The following is a 26,757-nucleotide window of genomic DNA, read 5'->3' as shown; positions in this document are numbered from 1 at the left end:
GCAAGTGCTGTTAGTAGTAGCGAGTAGCAGCAGCACCTGCGAAGGTAGACAGACAAAGGTGCCCCGTGTAGCCTCTACAGACTGCAGGGGCAAGTGCTGTTAGTAGCGAGTAGCAGCAGCACCTATGAAGGTAGACACAGACAAAGGTGCCCCGTGTAGCCTCTAACAGACTGTAGGGGCAAGTGCTGTTAGCGAGCAGCACCTATGAAGGCTACCGGCACTGTGGCACACGAGGGGGTGGGTGGCCAGCACCACACCCGGCCGCCTTTGTCTCCCCAGTGGCGATGTTTACTACACCACCGCTATACCAGCTACTCATTTGAGGCTGAGTTGACCTAGGGGGGGAAGCACCGCTTGCCACGTGACTGGCCGTGCTGGTGGTGGTGGCACTTTGAACGTGAATCCAACTCGTGGGCTCTATGCCGGGATTTGTTCTAGCGCAGTGCGCTAACCGCTGCGCCACCGCTCCCCCTGCCAACACATCCCCCTTGACTCACCCCCACCGTGACGGCACGTGGGCGTACGCGCCCCCGCCATACTACTGTGGAATGTGCGCGCACCCCTCCCATCCACCACCGCTACGAGCAAACCAGTCGGTTCGTCGTTTGCCTACCAAACCCTCGCGATAAACTGTAAACTAAAGGCATCTTTTCGTTTACAGCTTCTCGGTTTCGCAGGGCATAAATATGTCATAATACTGCTGCTGTTGTTGTGATTGTTGTTTAAAATGACAACATAATATCGGGTTTTGAATGACTCAAGTTGTCCGGGCGAATTTATCTCGGGCTTGCCACGTTCACCGTTTGACGCCGATTCTTTTTTTCTCGGGGCTCTTAGCTGCGTGTAAATCTCACGGAGAGATTTTATATCGAGATATTGGCTGGTGATATTGTGTCTGGTGATATTGTGTCTGGTGATATTGGCTGGTGATATTGGCTGGTGATATTGGCTGGTGATATTGGCTGGTGATATTGTGTCTGGTGATATTGGCTGGTGATATTGGCTGGTGATATTGGCTGGTGATATTGGCTGGTGATATTGGCTGGTGATATTGGCTGGTGATATTGGCTGGTGGCATCTTCCAACGTGAGTCGCAACCACACCCGAGCCCCGGGCGTCCTCGCACTTTCAGATGCTATATACACTATACAATACACTATACACTACACACTACACTACATTATACACTACAATACACTATACACTACACTACACACTACCATACACTATACACTACACTATAGACTACACACTACCATACACTATACACTACACTACTATACACTACACTATAAACTACTATACACTATACACTACACTATACACTATACTATACACTACACTATACACTACACTATACACTAGTGCTGTACTAGTATACTACACTATACACTACACTACTATACACTACACTATACACTACACTATACACTACTATACACTACACTATACTCTACACTATACACTACACTATACACTACACTATACACTACACTACTATACACTACACTATACACTGCACTATACACTACACACTACACTATACACTACTACACTATACACTACTATACACTACACTATACACTACACTACTATACACTACACTATACACGACACTGTACACTACACGACACACTACACTATACTATACACTACACGCTACACTATACACTACACACTATACGCTACACTATACACTACACACTATACACTACACTATACACTACACTATACACTACACACTACACTATACACTACACTATACACTACACACTACACTATTATACACTACACTATACACTACACTATACACTACTATACACTATACACTACTATACACTACATTATACACTACTATACACTACACTATACACTACACTACTATACACTACTATACCTACTATACACTACACTATACACTACTATACACTACATTATACACTACACTATACACTACACACTACATTATACACTACACACTACACTGCACACAACACTACTATACACTACACTATACACTGTTAGACACTATACACTACTATACACTACACTACACACTACACTATACACTGCACTTTCCTCTACTATACACTACTATACACTACACTATACACTACACTATACACTACTATACACTACACTATACACTGCACTTTCCTCTACTATACATTACACTATACACTACTATACACTACTATACACTACACTATACACTACACTATACACTGCTAGACACTACACTATATATATACTCTTAGTTATTTCGGTAAAGTCACGTAGGTAAAAAATGAAATGAAAATTAATAAAAAAATAAAAATAAAATAATAAAATCACGACGTTTCGGAGGCAACACAAGTCTCCGTCATCAGGTGGGACCGTCACAGCCAGATTTTCTGTATCAAGTGAGGCAGGGATTCCAAGATGCAAGTTCTTAAATACAAGCTAAGGGGGGAGGAGAGGAGGGGGGGGAGCTTATCAGAATGTGGTAGCCAATGAATGGAACGTATCGGGAGGTGAGGGCGGGGCTAACAGAGATCACGAGGTGCACGTGGACGTGGCCATGCCTGTGCACAAGCACCTGTTGGTGCACATGATAGCAGAGAACGAAAATGCCCATGTTGTTGATACCAGTGTTGGCTGACAATAAAGAGAGAGTACTGTTAAACACTGGGGATGTTAACACTCGTTAAAGTAAAATAGTGCCTGTCAGATAAGATGGTCCAAAAATGTGTAGTTAAATATTTTTTGCATGGTTGATAACATCTTTCCAATGATTACTAAATTTGTACCCATCATCACGGTTGAAATGACGTCTGTGTTTGTATATCTGAATGGCTCCGTGTACAAACCTTTGATGGTAGCCAGAGGGTTTGCAGAGCACCTTGGTCTCGGAGAAAACAATCTCATGAGAGCACACCGCGTTGTAGCAATGATCGGCAATGGCGGAAGACTCAATTTTGCCGTGTTTCAAATCTGACTTGTGCTCGCGGACACGATCAGAGACATGACGTTTCGTTTCCCCAATGTAACAGTCACCACCAACATTATACATCCATACCTGTACGTTTATCCTGAGATCACCGCTCCCACCAAGGTGACCGGGCGTTTTCGCTCTCGAAACCCACAGCTGCTGTACGCTCATCCCAAGTCCGTCCGACCGACCGAGCGACCGCCACAGGAAGCCGTACCTACACGTTGATCCTGAGCCCACCACTACCACCAACCCGACTGGGGCATCATCACCGCACAGGAAGCCGTACCTACACGTTCATCCTGAGCCCACCTACCTACACGTTCATCCTGAGCCCTCCGCTGCCACCAACCCGACCTGGGCATTGTACGCTCATCCCAACACCGACCGACCGACCGACCGCCCGCCAACCCGACCGGGGCGTCATCGCCGCACAGGAAAGGCCGCGGCGCCCTCGAGCCTACGATGGCAACCTACGCCGCCACCGCCACCACCGGCGTCGAGGAAGCGGCTTGCGACGTGGACCCCGCGACCAAGCGTACGGTGTACGCGGGCGTGTACGGAGCGGTGTTCGCCCTGGGCCTGCTCGAGAACTCGGTGGCGCTCTACGCATTCACGTGCGGCCGTCGTCGCCAGGCCACGGCAAGCACCGTGTTCCTGGCCAACCTGGCGGCCGCTGACCTCCTCTTCGTGCTCACGCTGCCGCTGCGCATTCACTACAACGCACGGGGTACGGGGGGGGGGTGGGTTAACGTTGACACCGTATACTACACTATACTATACATTATACACTACTATACTATACATTATACACTATACACTACACTATACACGACATTATACACTTATACACTACACTATACACTACAATATACACGACATTATACACTTATAGACTACACTATACACTACACTATACACTTATACACTACAATATACACTACACTATACACTTATACACTACACTATACACTTATACACTACACTATATACACTACACTATACACTTATACACTATACACTACACTATACACTTATACACTATAATATACACTAAACTATACACTTATACACTACACTATACACTTATACACTACACTATACACTACACTACAATATACACTTATGCACTACAATATACACTACACTATACACTTATACACTACACTATACACTTATACCCTACAATATACACTACACTATACACTTATACCCTACAATATACACTACACTATACACTTATACACTACACTATACACTTATACACTACACTTATACACTTATACACTACACTATACACTTATACACTACACTATACACTACACTATACACTACACTTATACACTACACTTATACACTACACTATACACTTATACACTACACTATACACTACAATATACACTACACTATACACTACACTATACACTACAATATACACTACACTATACACTTATACACTACACTATACACTTATACACTACAATATACACTACACTATACACTACACTATACACATCCCTCCTGGTCCCACCAGGTGGCGAGTGGGTGTTTGGTGACGCGCTGTGCCGCGTGACCTCGTACGCCTTCTACGTGAACCTCTACGGCAGCATCCTCCTGCTCACGGCGCTCAGCGTCACGCGCTTCATCTCCATCGTGCTGCCCGGCCGCTCGCTCGGCCGCAGCAGACGCAAGGTGCGTGTGTTGTGTGGTGTGTTGTGTTGATGTGTGTCCGTGTGGTCTGTTGATGTGTGTGTGTGTTGATGTGTGTGTTGAAGTGTGTGTTGATGTGTGTGGTGCGTGTGGTGTGTGTTGTGTTGATGTGTCTGTCTTGATGTGTGTGTGTGTTGATGTGTGTGTTGAAGTGTGTGTTGTGTGTTGATGTGTGCCTGTGTGTGTTGATGTGTGTGTGTTGATGTGTGTGTTGATGTGTGTGTTGAAGTGTGTGTGTGGTATGTGCCTGTGTGGTGTATGTTGATGTGTGTGTTGAAGTGTGTGTTGATGTGTGTGTTGAAGTGTGTGTGTGTGTTGATGTGTGTGTTGTGTGTGTGTTGATGTGTGTGTGTGTGTGGTGTGTGCCTGTGTGGTGTGTGTTGATGTGTGTGTTGAAGTGTGTGTGTGTGCCAGGTGCTCGCTAACAGCACTTGCCCCTGCAGTCTGTTAAGGCTATAGGGGGATATTTGTCTTTGTGTGTGCCAAGTTGGCACAGTAGGGGGCACAGGTGGTGCATCAGCCAGTCATCTCGGTCATCTCGGTCAGTCGACCCGTGGCGCCTGCTGGGTCTGCCCCGTGACCTCCTGCCAGCGGGCGTTCGACACTTCACGTGGCCTCAAGGTGCACTTGGCCTGGCACAAGCGTCGTGGTGACGTCACCGCCACTTAGTGGCGAATGGCGGTTGTTGTTGTTGCTGCTGTTGTGTGTCTGTTCGGCAAAACAACCCCCTACCTCCTCGTGGTGCCGGATGGCAACGCTGTGGTGGGCAGTGCTGTGGTGGGAGGGCCAATTCCGATTGGCCATTCCCCTCATGGCGTTTGTAGCCACCACAGCGGCCAAACGGGGGCTCTGGACGGGTGCGAGGGGCTGGTAACCCCTCCACCTTCAATTAATCAGCACTAAACCACTAGTGCAAAATATCTAATTAATAAGCTTGTGCCGGAGGCCCCGGGGGGACAGGCGTCTATGACGTCTCCTGGCCAAACCCCAATTGGCGGAGCCAGGAGACTGAATCTTCACCCTCGGGGCTCCTCCAGAAACAACGAAAAGCCACTTCGTGTGGCCTCGTGGAATGTTCGAACGCTCACTGCGGAGGAGAGGCTGCCACTCCTCTGTCGGGAGCTGGACCGGTACCGCCTGGATCTCTGTGGTATTCAGGAGGTCCGGTGGACCGGCTCTGGCTCCTGCCACCATGAGGGGTGGACAGTCCTCCACTCGGGGCAGGAGACTGCCAAATCAACAGGGTGTGGCTCTTCTTCTGAACGTGTCAAGCCGATGCCAAGGCGCCACGGTTTCGACCGACTTGAGATGGCCGGCAAGACGCACCCAAACTGCCGCTCTGTGATTTAAAGCTTTCGTGACTGCAGGGATTCATCTTCTTGGTTCATTCGGTAAAGTCAGACCTGGTCTTCACCTGAGGACGGCTGCTTGCGTTGTGGCCGAAGCGTCGTGAGAATTATTATATGTTTTATTTTTATTATTTTATTATTTCCCTTCTACGTGACTTTACCGAAAGAACCAAGAAGATGAACTGCCACCCCTGCCACCCCTGCCACCCTTGCCACCCAGGCGCGAGCGGTGAAGGTGTCCGCCTGCATCTGGGTTCTCGTCTCAGTCCTCACGACGCCGTTCCTAACGATGGGGCAGCAGCAGGAGCAGCAGCAGCAGCAGCAGCAGCAGGGAGGCCGGGTCACCTGCTTCGAGTTGAACCCGAAGGGGCAGTCCCTGGCGCTCGTGATGGCCATGAACTACGTGGCGCTCGTCGTCGGGTTCCTGCTGCCCTTCCTCACCATCGCCGTGTGCTACGTGTGCATCCTGCGGTGAGGTCGCGAGGCAGAAGGGGGACGCGGGGAAAGTCACCCGCTCGCTCACTTCGTTCACCCACTCATTCACCCACCCATCCACTCACCCACCCACCCACTCATTCAGCCACCCACCCACTCATTCAGCCACCCATCCACTCACCCACCCACCCATTCAGCCACCCACTCATTCAGCCACCCACCCACTCATTCAGCCACCCACCCACTCATTCAGCCACCCACCCACTCATTCAGCCACCCATCCACTCATTCAGCCACCCACCCACTCATTCACCCACCCACCCATCCAGCCACCCACCCACTCATTCAGCCACCCATCCACTCACCCACCCACCCATTCAGCCACCCACTCATTCAGCCACCCACCCACTCATTCACCCACCCACCCATCCAGCCACCCACCCACTCATTCAGCCACCCACCCACTCATTCAGCCACCCACCCACTCATTCAGCCACCCATCCACTCATTCAGCCACCCACCCACTCATTCAGCCACCCATCCACTCATTCAGCCACCCACTCATTCAGCCACCCACCCACTCATTCACCCACCCACCCACCCATCCAGCCACCCACCCACTCATTCAGCCACCCACCCACTCATTCAGCCACCCATCCACTCATTCAGCCACCCACCCACTCATTCAGCCACCCATCCACTCATTCAGCCACCCACCCACTCATTCACCCACCCACCCACTCATTCAGCCACCCACCCACTCATTCACCCACCCATCCACTCATTCAGCCACCCATCCACTCACCCACCCACCCATCCACCCACTCATTCACCCACCCATCCACCCACTCATTCACCCACCCACCCACTCACCCACTCACTCACTCACTCACCCACACACTCACTCACTCACCCACTCACTCACCCACCCACTCACCTACCCACCCACCCACTCACCCACTCACTCACTCACTCACCCACCCACCCACTCACTCACTCACCCACTCACCCACCTACCCACCCACCCACCCACTCACTCACCCACCTATCCACCCACTCACTCACCCACCTACCCACCCACTCACTCACCCACCCACTCACCCACCTACCCACCCACTCACTCCACCCACCCACTCACCCACCACCCACCCACTACTCACCCACCCACACACCCACTCACCCACCACCCACTCACCTCACTCACCCACCCACTCACTCACCCCCACCACCCACCACTCACTCACTCCCTCACCCACCCACTCACTCACCCCACCCACTCACTCCACTCACCACCCACCCACCCACCCACCCACTCACTCACTCACTCACTCACTCACCCACCCACCCACTCACCCACCCACCCCACCTCACCCACTCACCACCACACCACCACCCACCCACTCACCCACTCACCCACCACCCACTCACCTCACCCTCACCACCACACTCACCCACTCACCCACCCACTCACCCACCCACCCACCCACTCACTCACCACCCCACCCACCACCCCCTACCCACCCCACTCACTCACCCACCCACCCACCCACCTCACCCACACCACCACCCACCCACCCACTCACTCACTCACTCACCACCACCCACCACTCACCCACTCACTCACTCACCCACACCACCACTCACCACCCCACTCACTCACCACCCACCCACCCACACCCCACCCACCCACCTCACTCACTCACTCACTCACCCACCCACCCACCCACTCACCCACTCACTCACTCACCCACACACTCACTCACTCACCCACTCACTCACTCACCCACCCACCTACCCACCCACTCACTCACCCACCCACTCACCCACCTACCTACCCACCCACCACTCACCCACCCACCCACCCACCCACTCACTCACTCACTCACCCACCCACCCACTCACCCACTCACTCACTCACCCACACACTCACTCACTCACTCACCCACTCACTCACTCACTCACCCACCCACTCACCTACCCACCCACCCACTCACTCACTCACTCACCCACCCACTCACCCACCCACTCACCTACCCACCCACCACTCACCCACCCACCCACTCACCCACCCACCCACCCACCCACCCACCCACCCACCCACTCACTCACTCACTCACCCACCCACCCACTCACCCACCTACCCACCCACCACTCACCCACCCACCCACTCACTCACCCACCCACTCACCTACCCACCCACCCACTCACTCACTCACTCACTCACCCACCCACTCACCCACCTACCCACCCACTCACTCACCCACCCACTCACCCACCTACCCACCCACCACTCACCCACCCACCCACCCACCCACCCACCCACTCACTCACTCACTCACCCACCCACCCACCCACTCACCCACTCACTCACTCACTCACCCACACACTCACTCACTCACTCACCCACCCACTCACTCACCCACCCACTCACCTACCCACCCACCCACTCACTCACTCACCCACCCACTCACCCACCTACCCACCCACTCACCCACCCACCCACTCACAAACCTACCCACCCACCACTCACTCACCCACCCACCCACCCACCCACTCACTCACCCACCCACCCACTCACCCACCCACCCACCCACTCACTCACTCACTCACCCACCCACCCACTCACCCACCTACCCACCCACCACTCACCCACCCACCCACTCACTCACCCACCCACTCACCTACCCACCCACCCACTCACTCACTCACTCACCCACCCACTCACCCACCTACCCACCCACTCACTCACCCACCCACTCACCCACCTACCCACCCACCACTCACCCACCCACCCACCCACTCACTCACTCACTCACCCACCCACCCACCCACTCACCCACTCACTCACTCACCCACACACTCACTCACTCACTCACCCACTCACTCACTCACTCACTCACTCACTCACTCACCCACCTACCCACCCACTCACTCACTCACTCACCCACCCACCCACTCACCCACTCACTCACTCACTCACCCACCCACCCACCCACCCACTCACTCACCCACCTACCCACCCACTCACTCACCCACTCACTCACTCACTCACCCACCCACTCACCCACCTACCCACCCACTCACTCACCCACCCACTCACCCACCTACCCACCCACTCACTCACTCACTCACCCACCCACCCACCCACAATGAGACTACTCTATCCCTTCCCTCTCGATTCCTCGCCTGGTCACGCATCACGAAGCTGTCCTCGCCTGGTCACGCATCACGAAGCTGTCCCCGCCTGGTCACGCATCACGAAGCTGTCCTCGCCTGGTCACGCATCACGAAGCTGTCCTCGCCTGGTCACGCATCACGAAGCTGTCCCCGCCTGGTCACGCATCACGAAGCTGTCCTCGCCTGGTCACGCATCACGAAGCTGTCCTCGCCTGGTCACGCATCACGAAGCTGTCCTCGCCTGGTCACGCATCACGAAGCTGTCCTCGCCTGGTCACGCATCACGAAGCTGTCCCCGCCTGGTCACGCATCACGAAGCTGTCCTCGCCTGGTCACGCATCACGAAGCTGTCCTCGCCTGGTCACGCATCACGAAGCTGTCCTCGCCTGGTCACGCATCACGAAGCTGTCCTCGCCTGGTCACGCATCACGAAGCTGTCCTCGCCTGGTCACGCATCACGAAGCTGTCCCCGCCTGGTCACGCATCACGAAGCTGTCCCCGCCTGGTCACGCATCACGAAGCTGTCCTCGCCTGGTCACGCATCACGAAGCTGTCCTCGCCTGGTCACGCATCACGAAGCTGTCCCCGCCTGGTCACTCATCACGAAGCTGTCCCCGCCTGGTCACTCATCACGAAGCTGTCCTCGCCTGGTCACGCGTCACGAAGCTGTCCTCGCCTGGTCACGCATCACGAAGCTGTCCTCGCCTGGTCACGCGTCACGAAGCTGTCCTCGCCTGGTCACGCATCACGAAGCTGTCCTCGCCTGGTCACGCATCACGAAGCTGTCCTCGCCTGGTCACGCATCACGAAGCTGTCCCCGCCTGGTCACTCATCACGAAGCTGTCCTCGCCTGGTCACGCGTCACGAAGCTGTCCTCGCCTGGTCACGCATCACGAAGCTGTCCTCGCCTGGTCACGCATCACGAAGCTGTCCTCGCCTGGTCACGCATCACGAAGCTGTCCCCGCCTGGTCACGCATCACGAAGCTGTCCCCGCCTGGTCACTCATCACGAAGCTGTCCCCGCCTGGTCACTCATCACGAAGCTGTCCTCGCCTGGTCACGCGTCACGAAGCTGTCCTCGCCTGGTCACGCATCACGAAGCTGTCCTCGCCTGGTCACGCGTCACGAAGCTGTCCTCGCCTGGTCACGCATCACGAAGCTGTCCTCGCCTGGTCACGCATCACGAAGCTGTCCTCGCCTGGTCACGCATCACGAAGCTGTCCCCGCCTGGTCACTCATCACGAAGCTGTCCTCGCCTGGTCACGCGTCACGAAGCTGTCCTCGCCTGGTCACGCATCACGAAGCTGTCCTCGCCTGGTCACGCATCACGAAGCTGTCCTCGCCTGGTCACGCATCACGAAGCTGTCCCCGCCTGGTCACGCATCACGAAGCTGTCCTCGCCTGGTCACGCATCACGAAGCTGTCCTCGCCTGGTCACGCATCACGAAGCTGTCCTCGCCTGGTCACGCATCACGAAGCTGTCCCCGCCTGGTCACGCATCACGAAGCTGTCCCCGCCTGGTCACGCATCACGAAGCTGTCCTCGCCTGGTCACGCATCACGAAGCTGTCCTCGCCTGGTCACGCATCACGAAGCTGTCCTCGCCTGGTCACGCATCACGAAGCTGTCCCCGCCTGGTCACTCATCACGAAGCTGTCCTCGCCTGGTCACGCGTCACGAAGCTGTCCTCGCCTGGTCACGCATCACGAAGCTGTCCTCGCCTGGTCACGCATCACGAAGCTGTCCTCGCCTGGTCACGCATCACGAAGCTGTCCTCGCCTGGTCACGCATCACGAAGCTGTCCTCGCCTGGTCACGCATCACGAAGCTGTCCTCGCCTGGTCACGCATCACGAAGCTGTCCTCGCCTGGTCACGCATCACGAAGCTGTCCTCGCCTGGTCACGCATCACGAAGCTGTCCCCGCCTGGTCACGCATCACGAAGCTGTCCTCGCCTGGTCACGCATCACGAAGCTGTCCTCGCCTGGTCACGCATCACGAAGCTGTCCTCGCCTGGTCACGCATCACGAAGCTGTCCTCACCTGGTCACGCATCACGAAGCTGTCCCCGCCTGGTCACGCATCACGAAGCTGTCCCCGCCTGGTCACGCATCACGAAGCTGTCCTCGCCTGGTCACGCATCACGAAGCTGTCCTCGCCTGGTCACGCATCACGAAGCTGTCCCCGCCTGGTCACGCATCACGAAGCTGTCCCCGCCTGGTCACGCATCACGAAGCTGTCCCCGCCTGGTCACGCATCACGAAGCTGTCCCCGCCTGGTCACGCATCACGAAGCTGTCCTCGCCTGGTCACGCATCACGAAGCTGTCCTCGCCTGGTCACGCATCACGAAGCTGTCCTCGCCTGGTCACGCATCACGAAGCTGTCCTCGCCTGGTCACGCATCACGAAGCTGTCCTCGCCTGGTCACGCATCACGAAGCTGTCCCCGCCTGGTCACGCATCACGAAGCTGTCCTCGCCTGGTCACGCATCACGAAGCTGTCCTCGCCTGGTCACGCATCACGAAGCTGTCCCCGCCTGGTCACGCATCACGAAGCTGTCCTCGCCTGGTCACGCATCACGAAGCTGTCCTCGCCTGGTCACGCATCACGAAGCTGTCCCCGCCTGGTCACGCATCACGAAGCTGTCCTCGCCTGGTCACGCATCACGAAGCTGTCCTCGCCTGGTCACGCATCACGAAGCTGTCCTCGCCTGGTCACGCATCACGAAGCTGTCCTCGCCTGGTCACGCATCACGAAGCTGTCCCCGCCTGGTCACGCATCACGAAGCTGTCCCCGCCTGGTCACGCATCACGAAGCTGTCCTCGCCTGGTCACTCATCACGAAGCTGTCCTCGCCTGGTCACGCGTCACGAAGCTGTCCTCGCCTGGTCACGCATCACGAAGCTGTCCTCGCCTGGTCACGCGTCACGAAGCTGTCCTCGCCTGGTCACGCATCACGAAGCTGTCCCCGCCTGGTCACGCATCACGAAGCTGTCCCCGCCTGGTCACGCATCACGAAGCTGTCCTCGCCTGGTCACGCATCACGAAGCTGTCCTCGCCTGGTCACGCATCACGAAGCTGTCCCCGCCTGGTCACGCATCACGAAGCTGTCCTCGCCTGGTCACTCATCACGAAGCTGTCCTCGCCTGGTCACGCGTCACGAAGCTGTCCTCGCCTGGTCACGCATCACGAAGCTGTCCTCGCCTGGTCACGCATCACGAAGCTGTCCCCGCCTGGTCACGCATCACGAAGCTGTCCTCGCCTGGTCACTCATCACGAAGCTGTCCTCGCCTGGTCACGCGTCACGAAGCTGTCCTCGCCTGGTCACGCATCACGAAGCTGTCCCCGCCTGGTCACGCATCACGAAGCTGTCCCCGCCTGGTCACGCATCACGAAGCTGTCCTCGCCTGGTCACTCATCACGAAGCTGTCCTCGCCTGGTCACGCGTCACGAAGCTGTCCTCGCCTGGTCACGCATCACGAAGCTGTCCTCGCCTGGTCACGCGTCACGAAGCTGTCCTCGCCTGGTCACGCATCACGAAGCTGTCCCCGCCTGGTCACGCATCACGAAGCTGTCCTCGCCTGGTCACTCATCACGAAGCTGTCCTCGCCTGGTCACGCGTCACGAAGCTGTCCTCGCCTGGTCACGCATCACGAAGCTGTCCTCGCCTGGTCACGCGTCACGAAGCTGTCCTCGCCTGGTCACGCATCACGAAGCTGTCCTCGCCTGGTCACGCATCACGAAGCTGTCCTCGCCTGGTCACGCATCACGAAGCTGTCCCCGCCTGGTCACTCATCACGAAGCTGTCCTCGCCTGGTCACGCATCACGAAGCTGTCCTCGCCTGGTCACGCATCACGAAGCTGTCCTCGCCTGGTCACGCATCACGAAGCTGTCCTCGCCTGGTCACGCATCACGAAGCTGTCCTCGCCTGGTCACGCATCACGAAGCTGTCCTCGCCTGGTCACGCATCACGAAGCTGTCCCCGCCTGGTCACGCATCACGAAGCTGTCCCCGCCTGGTCACGCATCACGAAGCTGTCCCCGCCTGGTCACGCATCACGAAGCTGTCCCCGCCTGGTCACGCATCACGAAGCTGTCCCCGCCTGGTCACGCATCACGAAGCTGTCCTCGCCTGGTCACGCATCACGAAGCTGTCCTCGCCTGGTCACGCATCACGAAGCTGTCCCCGCCTGGTCACGCATCACGAAGCTGTCCTCGCCTGGTCACGCATCACGAAGCTGTCCTCGCCTGGTCACGCATCACGAAGCTGTCCTCGCCTGGTCACGCATCACGAAGCTGTCCTCGCCTGGTCACGCATCACGAAGCTGTCCTCGCCCTACTCGATGACCGCTGTCCGCCGCGGCCGACTCGGCCCGTGACCTCCGTCTCTCGTTTGCAGGACGCTGCTGAAAATGGACAAAAACACGAAGGCCAGCAGGTACGGAGCACACCAAATGGGCCTCACAGCCGAGATCCACGGACCCTTTGGCCTAAATACATGGGGCCCACAGCCTTTTCAGGAACAAATAAAACACATTCCTGCTGCGGAGGGAGCTGGTAGGAACACGTCGGGTTGCTCGGTCAATGGCCTGCACGGTCAACGGCCAGGGCAACGTGGTGTATTCCGCAAATATGGCCGACTGTGAGGGCGGGCACAAGCCGGCGTGAGTAGGTGAAACGTTGAGTTTTATAAGGGCACCACGGGGTGAGCAGCCCCTCCCCACCCAGCCCCACCCCTCCCTCCCCACCCAGCCCCTCCCTCCCCACCCAGCCCCTCCCTGCACGACGGACACAATAATCCCCTGTGGGCTGGTGTAACTAGGAGGTTCCTAGTATGTATTGTAGTGTGTAGTGTAGTGTGTAGTGTAGTGTGTAGTGTAGCATGTAGTGTAGTGTGTATTGTAGTGTGTAGTGTAGTGTGTAGTGTAGTGTAGCATGTATTGTAGTGTGCAGTGTAGTGTGTAGTGTAGTGTAGCATGTATTGTAGTGTGTAGGGTAGTGTGTAGTGTAGTGTAGCATGTATTGTAGTGTGTAGTGTAGTGTGTAGTGTAGTGTAGCATGTATTGTAGTGTGTAGTGTGTAGTGTAGTGTAGCATGTAGTGTAGTGTGTAGTGTAGCATGTAGTGTAGTGTGTAGTGTAGTGTGTAGTGTAGTGTGTAGTGTAGCATGTAGTGTAGCATGTAGTGTAGTGTGTAGTGTAGCGTGTAGTGTAGCGTGTAGTGTAGTGTGTAGTGTAGCATGTAGTGTAGTGTGTAGTGTAGTGTGTAGTGTAGTGTGTAGTGTAGCATGTAGTGTAGCATGTAGTGTAGTGTGTAGTGTAGCGTGTAGTGTAGTGTGTAGTGTAGCATGTAGTGTAGCATGTAGTGTAGTGTGTAGTGTAGTGTGTAGTGTAGTGTGTAGTGTAGTGTGTAGTGTAGCATGTAGTGTATAGTGTGGCTACGGTACCGCTTGTTGAATTGTGTTTCCACCGAGTGTCCCCCTCACAGCGACCCAACAAACTAAACACGTGACTCCGTGCCCGTCCCTCCACCCTCGCTCCACCCTCGCTCCACCCTCGCTCCACCCTCGCTCCACCCTCACTCCGTGCCTGTCCCTCCACCCTCGCTCCACCCTCGCTCCACCCTCGCTCCACCCTCACTCCACCCTCGCTCCACCCTCACTCCACCCTCGCTCCACCCTCACTCCACCCTCGCTCCACCCTCACTCCGTGCCTGTCCCTCCACCCTCGCTCCACCCTCGCTCCACCCTCGCTCCACCCTCGCTCCACCCTCACTCCGTGCCCCTCGCTCCACCCTCGCTCCACCCTCGCTCCACCCTCACTCCACCCTCGCTCCACCCTCACTCCACCCTCGCTCCACCCTCACTCCGTGCCTGTCCCTCCACCCTCGCTCCACCCTCGCTCCACCCTCACTCCACCCTCGCTCCACCCTCACTCCACCCTCACTCCACCCTCGCTCCACCCTCACTCCACCCTCGCTCCACCCTCACTCCACCCTCACTCCACCCTCGCTCCACCCTCACTCCACCCTCGCTCCACCCTCACTCCACCCTCGCTCCACCCTCACTCCGTGCCTGTCCCTCCACCCTCGCTCCACCCTCGCTCCACCCTCGCTCCACCCTCGCTCCACCCTCACTCCACCCTCGCTCCACCCTCACTCCACCCTCGCTCCACCCTCGCTCCACCCTCGCTCCACCCTCGCTCCACCCTCACTCCACCCTCGCTCCACCCTCACTCCACCCTCGCTCCACCCTCACTCCGTGCCTGTCCCTCCACCCTCGCTCCACCCTCGCTCCACCCTCGCTCCACCCTCGCTCCACCCTCACTCCGTGCCCCTCGCTCCACCCTCGCTCCACCCTCGCTCCACCCTCACTCCACCCTCGCTCCACCCTCACTCCACCCTCGCTCCACCCTCACTCCGTGCCTGTCCCTCCACCCTCGCTCCACCCTCGCTCCACCCTCACTCCACCCTCGCTCCACCCTCACTCCACCCTCACTCCACCCTCGCTCCACCCTCACTCCACCCTCGCTCCACCCTCACTCCACCCTCACTCCACCCTCGCTCCACCCTCACTCCACCCTCGCTCCACCCTCACTCCACCCTCGCTCCACCCTCACTCCGTGCCTGTCCCTCCACCCTCGCTCCACCCTCGCTCCACCCTCGCTCCACCCTCGCTCCACCCTCACTCCACCCTCGCTCCACCCTCACTCCACCCTCGCTCCACCCTCGCTCCACCCTCACTCCACCCTCGCTCCACCCTCACTCCACCCTCGCTCCACCCTCACTCCGTGCCCGTCCCTCCACCCTCGCTCCACCCTCGCTCCGTGCCCGTCCCTCCACCCTCGCTCCACCCTCGCTCCACCCTCGCTCCACCCTCGCTCCACCCTCGCTCCACCCTCACTCCGTGCCCGTCCCTCCACCCTCGCTCCACCCTCGCTCCACCCTCGCTCCACCCTCGCTCCGTGCCCCTCGCTCCACCCTCGCTCCACCCTCGCTCCGTGCCCCTCGCTCCGTGCCCCTCGCTCCACCCTCGCTCCACCCTCGCTCCACCCTCGCTCCGTGCCCCTCGCTCCACCCTCGCTCCACCCTCGCTCCACCCTCACTCCGTGCCCGTCCCTCCACCCTCGCTCCACCCTCGCTCCACCCTCGCTCCGTGCCCGTCCCTCCACCCTCGCTCCACCCTCGCTCCACCCTCACTCCGTGCCCGTCCCTCCACCCTCGCTCCACCCTCGCTCCACCCTCGCTCCGTGCCCGTCCCTCCACCCTCGCTCCACCCTCGCTCCACCCTCGCTCCACCCTCGCTCCACCCTCGCTCCACCCTCACTCCGTGCCCGTCCCTCCACCCTCGCTCCACCCTCGCTCCACCCTCGCTCCACCCTCGCTCCGTGCCCCTCGCTCCACCCTCGCTCCACCCTCACTCCGTGCCCGTCCCTCCACCCTCGCTCCACCCTCGCTCCACCCTCGCTCCACCTTCACTCCGTGCCCGTCCCTCCACCCTCGCTCCACCCTCGCTCCACCCTCGCTCCACCCTCGCTCCACCCTCGCTCCACCCTCGCTCCACCCTCGCTCCACCCTCACTCCGTGCCCGTCCCTCCACCCTCGCTCCACCCTCGCTCCACCCTCGCTCCACCCTCGCTCCGTGCCCCTCGCTCCACCCTCGCTCCACCCTCGCTCCGTGCCCCTCGCTCCGTGCCCCTCGCTCCACCCTCGCTCCACCCTCGCTCCGTGCCCCTCGCTCCACCCTCGCTCGACCCTCTTGCCGTCTCCGCCACCCCAGCCGCCGCGTGCGATCCCGCTCCGCCACCACGGTGCTGGTGGTGCTCGCCGTGTTCCTGCTGTGCTTCGCCCCGTACCACGTGCAGCGCACCGCCCTGCTCCACGCGCAGCCACGGCCCGCAGACACCCTCCACACCCTCGCCACCCTCGCCACGCTCGCCACGCTCGCACCGACCACGACGACGACACCTCCACCCTCCTCCTCCCCCCTTCCACTCACCTCACCACCTCCTCGACCGTCCCCTCCGTCCTCCTCCTCCTCGTCCACCTCCTCCTCGTCCTCCGCCTGCGCCCGCCTGCGCCGCCTGCGAGTGAGCGCCGTGGCCTCGCACTGCCTGGCGGTGCTCAACTGCTGCCTCGATCCCCTCGTCTACTTCTTCGCCGGGGATCACTTCCGCCGCCGCCTCCTCCTCCTCATCCTGCGCGCCCGGGGGGAGACCGGGGCCGCCGCTCTGCCGGCCTCCTCCACATCTTTCGGCGGCGGCTTCGTGGCGTCGGCGCTGGCGTTCTTCCGTCCCGCCAGGCGGAGCCGCGCCAGCACCAGCGGCGCCGGTGGCGATGACGGTGACTACGAGGACGACGCCGCGAGTGGAGGGGCGGCGGTGGCGGCGGCGGCGTCTTGTTCGTCGCGAGCGCCTCAAGCCTCCGGCGGTGGCGGCGGTGGCGGCGGTGGCGGCGCACAAGCAGAACGGAGTGGAGGAACGGGAGTCGGAGCGGAGCCGGGGACGGGGAGAGGCGCCGGGGGTGGGACGGAGCGGGGGACGGGGAGAGGTGCCGGGGGTGGGACGGAGCCGGAGACAAGGAGAGGCGCCGGGGGTGGGTCGGAGCCGGGGATGGGGAGAGGTGCCGGGGGTGGGACGGCGACGGGGACAAGGAGAGGTGCCGGGGGTGGGACGGAGCCGGAGACAAGGAGAGGTGCCGGGGGTGGGACGGAGCCGGAGACAAGGAGAGGCGCCGGGGGTGGGACGGAGCCGGGGACGGGGAGAGGTGCCGGGGGTGGGACGGAGCGGGGGACGGGGAGAGAAGCTGAAGCCGGAACGGAGACGGGAGGCGGCACGGGGAGCGGACCGAGCGTAGGAGCCGGGGTCGGATGCAGAGACGCGGTCGGAACGAAAGGGACGGTCGCCGTGGCGAGAGAGGATTACGATGACGACGTGTTCCTGTGATGGCTGCGATGGTCGTCATCACCACCTCCACCGTCGTCGTCGTCACGTCCTCGTCAACAGTGACACCGTCATCAGCATCACCGCGACCACCATCACCACAACAGCTCCGTCATCACCGCCATCGACACGACCATCGCAATCGTCGTCGTCGTCACCACCACCGCAATCATCAGCATCATCTTCACCATCACGATCATCTCCACAACCACTTTCATCACTGACGTCGTCACCGTTATCAACAGCACCATCATCACCGCCATTGTCACTACCATCACTAGCGTCGTCAGCATCACAATCATCGCCGTCATCTTCACCATCATCATCTTCACCATCATCACCATCACCACCATCACCACCATCACCATCATCACCACCATCACCATCACCACCACCACCACCACCACCACGATCATCACCACCATCACCATCATCACCATCATCTCCATCACCACCATCATCATCGCTAGCGTCATCACTGTTATCAACAGCACCATCACTATCATCACCACCATCATCATCACCACCACCACCGTCACCACCACCACCGTCACCACCACCACCACCACCACTATTATTGCCAACATTTCCACCACCATCACTAACAATATCGCTGTACATGTGTACACATGAAGCTTTGAGTGTTTAATACCATTTATAACAACTGCAATTCATATTAATGTCGTACATTTCATGGCACATTTGATGCCATGTTTTTAAATCGAAAGCATGTCGCGTGATATAATGCCATTAATTAAACACGTATATATATTGAACACATTGTCACTAATGAATCTCACATTCTAACTTACCCAACCATTACGCAACACCGCGCTGTCAGGAACAATGCCTACTGCGTCACCATTGTATGCAATATATTGAAGATGTGTAATCCCATTTTCCGTGTCACCGGTTTAAATAAAATAATGTTCCTATCCTGTCTCCACCCCTCTTAGGTTGACACACACACACACAAGACAAAGGTCCCCCGCGTAGCCTACACAGACCGCCGGGGCAAGTGCTGTTTGCAAGCAGCACTCCCCAAGCTGTGGGCAGCACCACACAGGCCCGGCCGCCTTTGTCTCCCCTGTGCTGATCTTTACACGCACCAGATACTGCTCATGAAGGTAGACACAGACAAAGATCCCCCGTGTAGCCTCTAACAGACTGCAGGGGCAAGTGCTGTTAGCGAGCACCTGTGAAGGCCGGAACGGCACACGAGGGGGTGGGTGGCCAGCACCACGCCCGGCCGCCTTTGTCTCCCCAGTGGCGATGTTTACTACACACCGCTACACCAGCTACTCATTTGAGGCTGAGTCGACCTTGGGGAGGCCCTGGTTCGACTCGTCGCTTGTGTTGGCCATGAGCGGGAATCGAACTCACACACACACGTACACATACGTACACACACACACACGTACACACACACACACACACGTACACACACACGCACACACACACGTGCACACACACACACGTACACACACACACACACGCACACACACACACGTACACACACACACACGTACACACACACACACGTGCACACACGCACACGTACACACACGCACACAAGTACACACACACACACGTACACACACACGTACACACACACACACGTGCACACACACACACGTGCACACACACACACGTACACACACACAAGTACACACACACACACGCACACAAGTACACACACACGTACACACACACGTGCACACACACACACGTGTACACACACACACGTACACACACACACACGTACACACACACAAGTACACACACACAAGTACACACACGTACACACACACGTACACACACAATCTCCCGCCAGCACCATCGCCGGCAGGAAGTTTCACAACGTCCACCTCAACCGCCAGCTCTCCGCAGCGCTTGCTCACACGGCGGCGGCGGCGGCAGTGGCAGCATCCTCACCGCAAGCGCTCACAGCCTCACGCCCTCCACGACGCACGAGGAGAGGCCTCACGATGGCCGCGATGTCCACCCCGTGTCTCCGTGTCCCTGCTGGAAGTCCACGCATCGTCCCTCCCTCTCCCCCGTGTCCCCGTGTCTCTGTGTCTCTGTGTCTCCGTGTCTCCCTCCCCGTGTCCCCATGTCTCCGTGTGTCCGTGTCTCTCTGTCACTGTGTCCCCGTGTCCCCGTGTCTCCGTGTCTCCGTGTCTCTGTCACTGTGTCCCAGTGTCTCCGTGTCTCCATGTCCCGTGTCCCCGTGTCCCCGTGTCTCCGTGTCTCCATGTCCCGTGTCTCCGTGTCTCCGTCCGCCCCGTGTCTCCGTGTCCCCGTGTCTCCATGTCCCCGTGCCCCCGTGTCCCCGTGTCCCCGTGTCTCCGTGTCCCCCTTCACCCGGCGTGTCCCTAGAAGTCCACGCATCGTCCCTTCCTCTCCCCCGTGTCCCCGTGTCTCCGTGTCTCCGTCCGCCCCGTGTCTCCGTGTCTCCCTTCACCCGGCGTGTCCCTAGAAGTCCACGCATCGTCCCTTCCTCTCCCCCGTGTCCCCGTGTCTCCGTGTCTCCGTCCGCCCCGTGTCTCCGTGTCTCCCTTCACCCGGCGTGTCCCTAGAAGTCCACGCATCGTCCCTTCCTCTCCCCCGTGTCCCCGTGTCTCCGTGTCTCCGTCCGCCCCGTGTCTCCGTGTCTCCGTGTCTCCGTGTCCCCCTTCACCCGGCGTGTCCCTAGAAGTCCACGCATCGTCCCTTCCTCTCCCCCGTGTCTCCGTGTCCCCGTGTCCCCGTGTCTCCGTGTCTCCGTCCGCCCCGTGTCTCCGTGTCTCCGTGTCCCCCTTCACCCGGCGTGTCCCTAGAAGTCCACGCATCGTCCCTTCCTCTCCCCCGTGTCCCCGTGTCCCCGTGTCCCCGTGTCTCCGTGTCTCCGTCCGCCCCGTGTCTCCGTGTCTCCGTGTCCCCCTTCACCCGGCGTGTCCCTAGAAGTCCACGCATCGTCCCTTCCTCTCCCCCGTGTCCCCGTGTCCCCGTGTCTCCGTGTCTCCGTATCTCCGTGTCCCCCGTCACGTCCCTAGAAGTCCACACATCGTCCCTTCCTCTCCCAGTCCCCGTAGCGAGTGGGCTCAGGGCCCCGGGGGCCCCCCCTCTCCCCCGTACGCGGGTTCACGCCCCCCGGGAACTCTGTGGGAACACAAAGGTTGGGGGGAGGGGGGGGTCAAGAGGTCAAGGGGTCACCACGGTGGCTAGATGTTGACTACCTCGCCTGGTGTGCAGGAGGTCGTGGGTTCGATCCCGACCCTGACGCCTGCTGCTGCTGTATATTTGGAGTTTGCGTCTCTCTCATCATCATCATCATCACGGTGCCCTGGAGATGTTGACTACCTCGCCTGGTACGCAGGAGGTCGTGGGTTCGATCCCGACCCTGACGCCTGCTGCTGCTGCTGTATATTTGGAGTTTGCGTGTCTCTCTCGCTCTCACCAGCTTCTCCGCTTTTTCCCCTCCATATTTAGACTAAACATCGCCACACGTTTAGAATATTTGGCTGCCGCGATAAATCTCCACACGATGACGAGATATAATTTGCTACGGCACAGAAGCGTCGCATGGCTCAGTGGGCCTGACCTGCTAAAAAAAAAACAAAAAGGTGTCAGTTTTGTTGCCAGATAGAAGGGTAAAAAAAACAATCGTATTTTTTACTGGCAAACGAGGTTCCAATGGAGTTTTAAAATTGTTCACGTGACTGTCGCGTTACGAGCGCCGCGTAGTAGCGTCGTTCAGTCGTTTACAACGTCAGGGAAATGTGAAATTCTCCCAAATACATCTGTCGGCAGTATCTGAGCACGCGTGACAGCGCTGCCCTCGCCGCTGTTGACGGTGTGAGGAGCGTGCCGCTCACTCTCCAGGGAGCCAGCGTCGCCACCGTCGCCACCGTCGCTCCGTGATGCCTCCACCTCCTCCACCTCCGCCTGGTCCAGTCGGCCGAGGGGCGTTCGCGGTTTGCGTGGGGGGGCCGGGCCCCCCGGCTCTCGCTGCGCGGAGAGTGGACGGCAGAGAAGCGCGGGGAGCGGGGGGCGCCCCCCAAACACTGCACGCACAGACAAAGATCCACCGTGTAGCCTCGACAGACTGTAGGGGCAAGTGCTGTTAGTAGCAGCAACTATGAAGGTAGACAGACAAAGATCCCCCGTGTAGCCTCAACAGACTGCTGGGGCAAGTGCTGTTAGTAGCAGCAACTATGAAGGTAGACACAGACAAAGATCCCCCGTGTAGCCTCGAACAGACTGCTGGGGCAAGTGCTGTTAGTAGCACCTATTAAGGTAGACACAGACAAAGATCCACTGCTGCTGCTGTATATTTGGAGTGTGCATGTCTCTCTCTGTCATCATCATCACGGTGGCTAGGAGATGTTGACTACCTCGCCTGGTGTGCAGGAGGTCGTGGGTTCGATCCCTACCCTGACGCCTGCTGCTGTGTATTTGGAGTCTGTGTCTCTCTCATCATCATCATCACGGTGGCTAGGAGATGTTGACTACCTCGCCTGGTGTGCAGGAGGTCGTGGGTTCGATCCCTACCCTGATGCCTGCTGCTGTGTATTTGGAGTCTGTCTCTCTCTCATCATCATCATCACGGTGGCTAGGAGATGTTGACTACCTCGCCTGGTGTGCAGGAGGTCGTGGGTTCGATCCCTAACCTGATGCCTGCTGCTGTGTATTTGGAGTCTGTGTCTCTCTCATCATCATCATCACGGTGGCTAGGAGATGTCGACTACCTCGCCTGGTGTGCAGGAGGTCGTGGGTTCGATCCCTACCCTGACGCCTGCTGCTGTATATTTGGAGTCTGTCTCTCTCTCATCATCATCATCACGGTGGCTAGGAGATGTTAACTACCTCGCCTGGTCTACAGGAGGTCGTGGGTTCGATCCCTACCCTGATGCCTGCTGCTGTGTATTTGGAGTCTGTCTCTCTCTCATCATCATCATCACGGTGGCTAGGAGATGTTAACTACCTCGCCTGGTCTACAGGAGGTCGTGGGTTCTGTGTGTCTCTCTCCCTCCCTCCCCGTGGTCGCGTGGATGTGTCTCTCTCCGGGTCCTACGGCTTTCCCTCCACATTTAGAATCAACATCGCCACGCGTTTAGATGATTTGGCCACTGATATAAAGCCTGGTAACACAACCGTGTACAGTACATAAATAATACCGTATCTACAACTTGACACTATTGTGAATAATAATTTACATTCTAGATTTGAAGCTTTCGTGACTGCAAGGAATCATCTTCTTAGGTTTTTTCGGTAAAGTCACGTAGAAAGTAAAATAAAATAAAAACAAAAATCACGACGTTTCGGAGGCAACACAAGTCTCCGTCATCAGGTGGGACCGTCACAGCCAGATTAGCTGCATCAAGCCCACCTGATGACGGAGACTTGTGTTGCCTCCGAAACGTCGTGATTTTTGTTTTTATTTTATTTTACTTTCTACGTGACTTTACCGAAAAGACCTAAGAAAATAATTGACATTATTAAGTAACTGTACACTACTTGCGAATAATTCTTTACACTATAAAATAACCTTAAATTGTGAACAATTATTTACACGTTCAAATAACTTTATACTTTGTTCTTTGGTTCTTTTGGTAAAGTCACGTATCAAGATAAAATAATAAATTAAATTAAATACTAGCATACGACGTTTCGATTGCGACACAAGCAATCATCATCAGGTATAAATTAATAAATTTAAAGTATTTTATTAATTATTTTATCTTGATACGTGACTTTACCGAAAGAACCAAATAATAATTCCTGCAGTCACAAAAGCTCCAAATAAAGTTTTTTATACTTTGTGTTATTATTTACACTATTAAATAGCTTTACACTTTGTTAACAATTATTTACACTATTAAATATCTCTACACACACACTTTGTGTTAACTATTCTCTCCCGCGAGACCCGGAACGATTTTTTTCGTTCCGCTTCCATCGCAGCCCGGACGACAACGTGAGGGACCTCGACCCCAGCCTGAGGCCTGGCCAACAACCACAACAACAACCACCACAACCACAACAACAACAACAACCACAACAACAACCACGACAACAACCACAACAACAACCACCACAACCACAACAACAACAACCACCACAACCACAACAACAACAACAACCACGACAACAACCACAACAACAACCACCACAACCACAACAACAACAACCACCACAACCACAACCACGACAACAACCACAACAACAACCACCACAACCACAACAACAACAACAACCACAACCACGACAACAACCACAACAACAACCACCACAACCACAACAACCACCACAACCACGACAACAACCACAACAACAACCACAACCACCACGACAACAACCACAACAACAACAACCACGACCACAACCACAACCACCACGACAACAACAACCACAACAACCACGACAACAACCACAACAACCACCACAACCACAACCACGACAACAACCACAACAACAACCACAACCACCACGACAACAACAACAACTACCACAACAACAACAACCACAACAACCACGACAACAACCACAACAACAACCACCACGACAACAACCACAACAACAACCACCACGACAACAACAACAATCTCTGCCGCGACTCACACGAGGCGCCCAGGAGGCAGCGAAGGGAAGCGGCAGCCATTGCGGTCATTGTCGTGAGGGGCGGGGCGTGGGGGGTGAGGGGAGGGGCGTGGGGGGTGAGGGGAGGGGCGTGGGGGGTGAGGGGAGGGGCGTGGGGGGTGAGGGGAGGGGCGTGAGGTGAGGGTGGGGAGTGAGGGGCGGGGCGTGGGGGGTGAGGGGAGGGGCGTGGGGTGAGAGTGGGGAGTGAGGGGCGGGGCGTGGGGGGTGAGGGGAGGGGCGTGAGGGGTGAGGGGCGGGGCGTGGGGGGTGAGGGGAGGGGCGTGGGGGGTGAGGGGCGGGGCGTGGGGGGTGAGGGGAGGGGCGTGGGGGGTGAGGGGAGGGGCGTGGGGTGAGGGTGGGGAGTGAGGGGCGGGGCGTGGGGGGTGAGGGGCGTAGGGGGTAAGGGGAGGGGCGTGGGGGGTGAGGGGAGGGGCGTGGGGGGTGAGGGGCGGGGCGTGGGGGTGAGGGGCGGGGCGTGGGGGGTGAGGGGGGTGAGGGGCGGGGCGTGGGAGGTGTGATGATTGCTTGTGTTGCAGTCGAAACGTCGTGAGAATTTTATTGTTTTATGTTTTTATTATTTTATTATTTCCCTTCTACGCGACTTTAAAAAAATATAAAACAATAAAATTGTATTGTTTTATGTTTTTATTATTTTATTATTTCCCTTCTACGCGACTTTAAAAAAATATAAAACAATAAAATTGTATTGTTTTATGTTTTTATTATTTTATTATTTCCCTTCTACGCGACTTTAAAAAAATATAAAACAATAAAATTGTATTGTTTTATGTTTTTATTATTTTATTATTTCCCTTCTACGCGACTTTAAAAAAATATATAAAACAATAAAATTGTATTGTTTTATGTTTTTATTATTTTATTATTTCCCTTCTACGCGACTTTAAAAAAATATAAAACAATAAAATTGTATTGTTTTATGTTTTTATTATTTTATTATTTCCCTTCTACGCGACTTTAAAAAAATATAAAACAATAAAATTGTATTGTTTTATGTTTTTATTATTTTATTATTTCCCTTCTACGCGACTTTAAAAAAATATAAAACAATAAAATTGTATTGTTTTATGTTTTTATTATTTTATTATTTCCCTTCTACGCGACTTTAAAAAAATATAAAACAATAAAATTGTATTGTTTTATATTTTTATTATTTTATTATTTCCCTTCTGCGCGACTTTACCGAACGAACCAAGAATTTTAATCCCTGCAGTCGCGAAATCTGTAAATCGAAAAGTGACACTTTTTGATTTACTGATTGGCCGTGTCGGGTGGTGGAGGGATGCGACACATTTATACTTAACGCGATCCAACCCACAAACCTTTATGTGCGTCTTATAATCCGGTGTTGTGAGTGTGCAACTTTACCAGGTGCGTCTTATAATCCGGTATTGTAAGTGTGCAACTTTACCGTGTGCGTCTTATAATCCGGTGTTGTGTGTGTGCAACTTTACCGTGTGCGTCTTATAATCCGGTGTTGTGTGTGTGCAACTTTACCAGGTGCGTCTTATAATCCGGTATTGTAAGTGTGCAACTTTACCGT

General features: G+C 56.4%; 2 protein-coding genes across 2 annotated transcripts; one reads left to right on the top strand and one right to left on the bottom strand.

The window, feature by feature from the left end:
- The first annotated feature begins 3,406 nt into the window (after positions 1-3,406).
- Positions 3,407-18,578, top strand: LOC144952401 (uncharacterized). Its single transcript, XM_078882796.1, has 5 exons — positions 3,407-3,701; positions 4,506-4,669; positions 6,230-6,501; positions 17,414-17,527; positions 17,657-18,578. Exons 1-5 carry the CDS (start codon positions 3,437-3,439, stop codon positions 18,576-18,578), a joined length of 1,737 nt encoding a protein of 578 aa, XP_078738922.1. The 5' UTR covers positions 3,407-3,436.
- Positions 18,579-19,207: 629 nt separating this feature from the next.
- On the bottom strand, positions 19,208-25,263 carry SDHAF4 (succinate dehydrogenase complex assembly factor 4). Its single transcript, XM_078882825.1, has 3 exons — positions 25,179-25,263; positions 22,433-22,621; positions 19,208-21,716 (listed from the first exon to the last, which is right to left on the bottom strand). The coding sequence occupies exons 1-3, from the start codon at positions 25,225-25,227 to the stop codon at positions 21,607-21,609; spliced, it is 348 nt and encodes a 115-aa protein (XP_078738951.1). The 5' UTR covers positions 25,228-25,263; the 3' UTR covers positions 19,208-21,606.
- Between the last annotated feature and the right edge of the window lie 1,494 nt (positions 25,264-26,757).

Source organism: Lampetra fluviatilis, chromosome 67 (genome assembly GCF_964198595.1).
Source record: "Lampetra fluviatilis chromosome 67, kcLamFluv1.1, whole genome shotgun sequence".
Classification (NCBI taxonomy): Eukaryota; Metazoa; Chordata; class Hyperoartia; order Petromyzontiformes; family Petromyzontidae; genus Lampetra; species Lampetra fluviatilis.
The sequence above is the reverse complement of the archived record's forward strand: the minus strand, read 5'-3'. Positions and strand labels throughout refer to the sequence as shown.

Coding starts and splice junctions, on each gene's coding strand:
- LOC144952401 (XM_078882796.1), top strand. CDS start 3,437: ATGGCAACCTACGCCGCCACCGCCACCACCGGCGTCGAGGAAGCGGCT. Junction 6,502..17,413: donor TGCTACGTGTGCATCCTGCG/GTGAGGTCGCGA, acceptor CCGCCACCCCAG/CCGCCGCGTGCGATCCCGCT. Junction 17,528..17,656: donor CTGCTCCACGCGCAGCCACG/GCCCGCAGACAC, acceptor TCGACCGTCCCC/TCCGTCCTCCTCCTCCTCGT.
- SDHAF4 (XM_078882825.1), bottom strand. CDS start 25,227: ATGACCGCAATGGCTGCCGCTTCCCTTCGCTGCCTCCTGGGCGCCTCG. Junction 22,622..25,178: donor CTGCCTCCTGGGCGCCTCGT/GTGAGTCGCGGC, acceptor CTGTGCGTGCAG/TGTTTGGGGGGCGCCCCCCG. Junction 21,717..22,432: donor CGACGCTGGCTCCCTGGAGA/GTGAGCGGCACG, acceptor GTGTTCCCACAG/AGTTCCCGGGGGGCGTGAAC.